This window comes from Nannospalax galili, unplaced genomic scaffold (genome assembly GCF_000622305.1).
Source record: "Nannospalax galili isolate Female #2095 unplaced genomic scaffold, S.galili_v1.0 scaffold162, whole genome shotgun sequence".
In the NCBI taxonomy this organism is placed as follows: Eukaryota; Metazoa; Chordata; class Mammalia; order Rodentia; family Spalacidae; genus Nannospalax; species Nannospalax galili.
This window is the reverse complement of record NW_008350388.1, coordinates 1,140,017-1,146,394: the sequence shown is the minus strand read 5'-3', so window position 1 is coordinate 1,146,394 and position 6,378 is coordinate 1,140,017. Positions and strand designations below refer to the sequence as shown.

Sequence of the window (6,378 nt, the reverse complement as noted above, 5' to 3'; positions counted from 1 at the left end):
TATTAGCAGTTTAATAAGTAGTGCTCAGAGTGACAATTGGGCTATGGGGATCATCTGTCTGATTATTTAGTGACTTTACTATCTACTGGGAAAAGCACACACAACCCCTACAAACAACAAAAGCAGAGATCAAGGCAAGGAGAAGGGGATAGGACAGACATGACAGAAAACCATGGTACTCAGCTGGCAGACACCATACAGCAGGCAGACTAAAAACCACGGGTAAAAGTTTAGGGTATGTTAGGGAACTCTAGATTCTAGCAGGTGAGGTAGTACAGAGGTGAAATCTTCACTAATGACACTTTCTAACTCCTTAACTCATCTCTTCAAGATTCTGTTTCTCGTCCCCTTCCAATCTATGCCTTGCCCACACATGTAAAGGAAATTGTACTCGTACGCAAAGCTGACAGCCTGGATGAAGCACTCGGCAAGTACATAAATGCCTCAGACCGTCCATAGCAAGGCCAACCATTCATCTACCTCCAGATGACCCAAGTGAAGTCAGGAGGGCAAGAGACTTCCTGGGTAGAGTTCCTACAGAGCCATTTAGCTATCAAAATCAAAGAACTTGAAGAGCTTTGGGCAGAGCTGGAGCCCAGCTATCTCCAACCAGTTGAGGCCTTGTTTGTTACTTGACTGAATGAGGACACTCCTTGATCCTTCCTAGCTCAGTCAGTACAAGTAATTCCATTAAGATGTGTGGATTCTGGGCCAGGCATGGTGACACACGCCTTTAGTCCCAGCACTAGGGAGGCAGAGGCAGGTGGATCTCAGTGAGTTTGAGGCCAAGCCTTGTTTACATAGTGAGTTCCAGGCCAGCTGGGGCTACAGGGAGACTCCATCTCAAAAAAACAAAGATGGTGCTGGAGAGATGGCTCAGTGGTTAACAGCACTGACTCTTCTAGAGGACACGGGTTCGATCCCCAACATCCACATGGTGGTTAACAACCATCTGTAGCTCCAGTTCCAGGGGATCTGACACCTTCTGATCTCCGCAGGCAATGCACAACACGGGTGGACTTACACACATTCAGGCAATACATTTCATACACATAAAATAAAAAATAATTTTTAAAAAATATTTTAAAAGACCGAAAAAAAAAAAAAAAAGACATGAAGGTGTGAAAGTGCTCAGAAACTACCAAGGGTTGTACAGACATTAATCATCCTGCTTGCTCTAGCAGACAGATGGTCCTTCCTGAATGCATAGCCACCTGGAAATGTGGTATAGCCACCTGGAAATGTGGTATAGCCACCTGGAACTTTGGAGTTGCCATCCTCAGAATGCCTGATAACTAATGTGTTGATGCTATAGATTAAAATAGCTCATGCTAGAAACCATTTTTGCCTGTATGTTAAATTACTCTGTGTTTTGTTATGACAGTATTAGATGCAACTTAAACTTCTCATCAGTGTAGTAGCTGTAGCTTTTTGACTATGTGAGTTTTAAAAATTGAACCTATTTTTGGGTTAGCTATTGTAAGATGCCTTGAGATGAGAAATTTGGGGGTGGGGAAACCACTGAATATGTATTTCTTAAAGAACAGGGTAATCTTTGGATGTCTCTTTCAGTCTATAAAATCATTTTAATTGTAGCTTTATACAAGTATACATCTGTCTTAAGTGCACTTGAGTGTATTGGGAACAGGTTCCCTGAAATCCATAAGGCTGGATTGTGAAAGGATAAAGTAGGCTGCTTGAATTTCAAAGCCAGATGCATTGAGGGAGATACCCATTGTTAATGAAGCCACATACCAAAGTTCAGTTTGTTCACCATGAACCTGCTCTGCCACAGATTCTGAGTCCGAGAAGTCCCTGACTCACCTGGAAGCAGTGACAGCACGTTCATTTGAAGAGAAGGAAGAGTGCTCGAGCAGTGGAAAACACAGGATGTCTGAAGGAAAAGATTGTGGTGGGAGAGATGCGCTCTCCAATGGCATCAAAAAGCACAGGTAGCATGACCTTGAATGGTTGTCATTCATTACTGTTCTGTAGCTTGGGTGCATAAAAACATGCGGCCTCAATATTGGGTATTTGTGCTGCCTACTGAACCACCTCCAAGACAGGTTTGTCTGAGGAACTTGTTTCTTGTCCACTTTCAGGATTAATGTCACTTGTAAGTGTGGGGACAGAGCACAAAGCCCAGCTTTGGCATCCAGGTTTTCAGGGCAGGTTCTCAGAACTACCCTCTGAAACTGATGCTCTGTTCCCGTTTTCATCATTCATCATTTATGACTGCCTCCCAGTGCTATTTTGGTTCCTAGTCATTTGATCTTCTTGTTGGTTTTATTACAAATGAATGGTAATGTTGCCAGCCTTCTGACACAATTTAGTTAAATTTAAACAAAGGCTGTTAGAAAGACCCAGGATTTGTTGAACACGTCCATTTAATGTTAGCTAATGATGTTGGTGTGTTTTTATTCCCCTAATGGGTTAGTGTTAGATTGTCCCAATTGAATGAGATGTAATAGACACCATGGTTCTCTGATTTCCACACAGGTTTCAGACACAGTGGCATATGTGCTTGTTCACATAGAGAAATATTTTATAAAATTATCTGTGAGGGAGAGATTCTGTTATAAAGATGATTTGGGGAGTCAGAAGATACTAATAGTTAATTTCTTCAGACAGTCTTCTGTTTGTTTTATAGTTGTAGATTGTATGACACAATGATTCTGATCACAACTGGCTTCAAGCTTTGCCATGGGTTAAGTGTACACACCACTGCTCTGGTCTATGGATGCTTTCCCCTTTTTAAGAAAAGTGCCTTAGTTTGTATTCATTTTTAGAAGATCAATGGATTTAAAAGTTTAGTCTTAAAATGCATGTGAAGTTTGGGAAGTGACTAGATGAAACAGCTTTCCTGTGCTGAGTTCTACTTTGATGGGGTTTACCGCTGCACATGATGTGGCTAGCACGCAGTGTCTTTCTCCACCCTCTACCGCAGTTCCCATGAGTGACTTCAGAACACAGGACTGATGTGTTCAGGAAATGAAATACCTAGCAGAAACCTGTCAGATCACCAATCTCCAAGAGAAGACAACCTTTAAACACTTAGGTCTTGCCCTCTGGTGAGAAAAGGAGTGCAGTCTTTGGAAAGATCAAAAACGAGTCTGAGTGATTTTTAAAAAAATATTTTGCTTATTATTTTAATTTTATGTGTATTTCCTGCTTGTATGTAAGTGCATCCATGTTGTACAGTGCTCTTGGAGGTCAGGAGTTGGCATCAGATCCCCTGGAACTGGAGTGAAGTATGATTGTTAGCTGCCATGTGGGTGCTGAGAATTGAACCTGGGTACTCTACAAGAGCAGCCAGTCTCTTAACCACTGAGCCATCTCTCTAGCCCCTGAATCTGAGCTTCTAAAAAATTTTTTATTGAGCTTTTGTGATTTCTTTTTTAAAAAATTGTTTAATAACCACATAATTAGAAGAAGCATTTCATTACAACAGCATTGACATATTCCGTAACAATTTCCAGATTTAAGATGTATCTCTTTCAAAATTGTCTATAAATTTTTAGGTTTACAGTTGAATTAATACAGTTATACAATATGGTACTCAGTATAGACCATATAAGACATAAAATTGAATGAGGTTTTAATATTTAAAAAAGATCTGTTTCATTTTAAAATATACTGTTTCATACAGAAAAACTTTTTTTTGTTTGTTTTTGAGATGGGTTCTCCCTGTAGCCCCAGCTGTCTTGGAACTCACTATGTAGACCAGGCTGGCCTTGAACTTACGGAGATCCACCTGCCTCTGCCTCCCAAGTGCTGGGACTACAGGCGTGCGCCACCATGCCTGGCAGAAAAACTCATTTTTAATGCAACTAACACTTAGATGTTTGCACATGTGTGTCTAATCTCTATATATCTGATTATTGGTAGTCACAGTTGGTTACTTTCTGAGATCCTTGGTGCCTGAGGATGGATATAGTCATCAGGTAGATTTCAATGGTAATGTTTTTCATACCTACTAATTAACATGAAGCAAAATTATATGCTTCCTCAAATATAACTCATTTTAAAATTTATTTATTGATTTTTTTGTGTGTGTGTATGTATTTCATACAGAACATCCCAAACAATCTTATTCATCCTTATACCCACATCCCAAGTGACACCCTCCCATAGCCTCCCTCCCTACTGGAGCCCATATACCCTGTCATTCCTGTCACTGTCCACCATATTGTCAACACCCCCAGCCATTCCCCAGTGCTTATCCATCCGCTGAATGTAGTCAGCCTATCTAGAGTTCCTTGTTTTAGGAAGATCAGCTCTTCCTCATCTAGCAGCAAGCAGTTGCCAACATTCCTTTAGATAAGATTAGGGTCTGCTGTTCATTTTCCCAGTTCTATGCTGGATTACTGTCTGGGAGACTGTTGGGCCACCCTGGTCAACAACTCAAAGGAAGGTATCTCCTGTCTGGCATTGTTTCTTGTTAAGGAGCCTTTAGCTATACACATGGACTCTTAAAGAATTATATTGATCCCTTTAATCTTTGGTTATGCATTCCTTTTGGGTCTGAGCTTTTACAATTTCATACAACAGTTCTTATTCAAATTTAGGGCCCCTCCCCCATCCATGCCCCCCATTCCTCCACTGGACCTCATGTATTGTGCCATACATGTTAAGTCCTATCCTGTCAGGCATCATGTCCTTCGTGCAGATTCATCCACTGGAGTCTAATCAGCCCCTCTAGAGATCATTTGCATCTGAGTTTTTGACACAATTATTACAATACCAAAATGAGTACAATATCTGGACCAAACAGGTGTCCTATGCTACAGCTGAAGGCCCACAAGCCCTTTTGTATATGTGCTGTCATCACAATAGTAGCTATTTTACAATCAACGTAATTATACCCTATTCCTTTATTCTGTGCTGTTTTGATCACACACAGAATGGTACAAATGTACAACTTGAAACTGTTCAAAAACATGGACTTAGGTGAAGTCATTAGGGAAGAATCCAAGGAAATGTAAGTGGAAGCCTAACCAGAAAAGTTGAATTTATACCAGATGCATTTTATTAAAACTTTAAGTGTAATAACATATTATTTGGCTCAAAAGAAAACTTGAAAACTGTCAGAGGCTTAATACATGGAAAACTTAATAGTGGCCTATGTTTTTTTAAATTTGAAAATTTTTATTTCATGTGTATGAATGTTATGCCTGCATGTGTAGAAGTCCACCCGTGCACAGTGCCCAAGGAGGACAGAAGAGGGTGTCAGAGTCCCTGGAACTAGAGTTACAGACCGTTATTAGCCGCCATGTGGATTCTGGAATTGAAATCCAGGTCCTCTGCAAGAGCAGCCAGTGCTCTTAACCATTGTGCCATCTTTCCAGCCCCAGTTGTCTATTTTCAAAAGACAGCTTTAATAGGAGACTAAAATGTCTGTTCGTAAAGCATATAGTTAAACAGAACATATACTGCACGTTTTAAAAAGTTTAATTTAGGAAGACAGATATGGGAATGTATGGATTATATAGTTTTTAAAAATTTATTATTTATCTATTTTTTTATGTGTATGAGTGTATTGCCTGCATGTATGTGAGTGCACCTGTGTCGTGCAATGCCGGCTTCAGATTCCCCTAGAACTGGAGTTAAGGATGGTTCATAGCTGCTATGTGGGTGCTGGGACTCAAACCTGGGTCCTCTACAAGAGCAGTTTTTTAAAAGATACTTTTTAAAGAGCCAGGGTGGTCTGCACGACTTTAGTCCCAACACTCTGGTCCGAGGCAGGCAGATCTCTGTGAGATCAAGGCCAGCTGGGGCTACGGAGAGACCCTGTCTCAAAAGACTCTCCAAATACATAAGTAAATAAATAAATAGTTTTTTTTTAAGTAGGAAATGAGAAACTTTACTAATTATAAACCCAGCTTAACTGCTTTGCTGACAAAATAGATAAATATTTTCATACATTTTTTCCAAGCCAAGAAACCCTTTATCCAACAGAAATTTAGTAGTAAATGGTTAAAATCATACCACATTCATTTTGATAACACCTTTTTTCCCTACAAAACATGCCCAGTTGATAGTGGAACATCAGCTTCCACCCCACTGTAGTCACTTGTACTGACAAGGCTCCGTGCCATCTTGTCTGTGTTCCAGAAAAACTTAATTTCTTTTGAGCTCTAACTTCTAACTTGTAGTACTTATGCCCAAATTGTTTTATTTGGTAAAGGTTTGGATATTTATTTGTGTCACTGGATATGGTATAAAAGATGCTAAGGCGGAGCAAAGAAGCCAGCATCTGAAAATGTCAGTCGGTGATAGAGTTCTGTGAATACCATCCGTTGTATTAACAACATTTGGAGATTTAAAACAAAACAAAAATAAGATGATCATTCCTAATACATAAAGTAGTTCCTCTAG

General features: G+C 40.0%; 1 protein-coding gene across 11 annotated transcripts in view; it reads left to right on the top strand.

Annotated features, from left to right (window-relative positions):
* The window catches only part of Osbpl1a (oxysterol binding protein like 1A), a 262,262-nt gene that overhangs the window by 179,607 nt on the left and 76,277 nt on the right, over positions 1-6,378 (top strand). For 9 of the 11 annotated variants that reach the window (XM_029570707.1, XM_008847622.3, XM_008847624.2 and 6 more), the window contains one exon: positions 1,796-1,952. The exons of 1 other annotated variant lie outside the window; for it this stretch is intronic. In XM_029570707.1, coding sequence (XP_029426567.1) covers positions 1,796-1,952 — 157 coding nt within the window. Of the gene's footprint in view, positions 1-1,795; positions 1,953-6,378 lie in introns of those variants that run through there. One more of the 11 variants, XM_029570709.1, reaches the window with a different exon arrangement.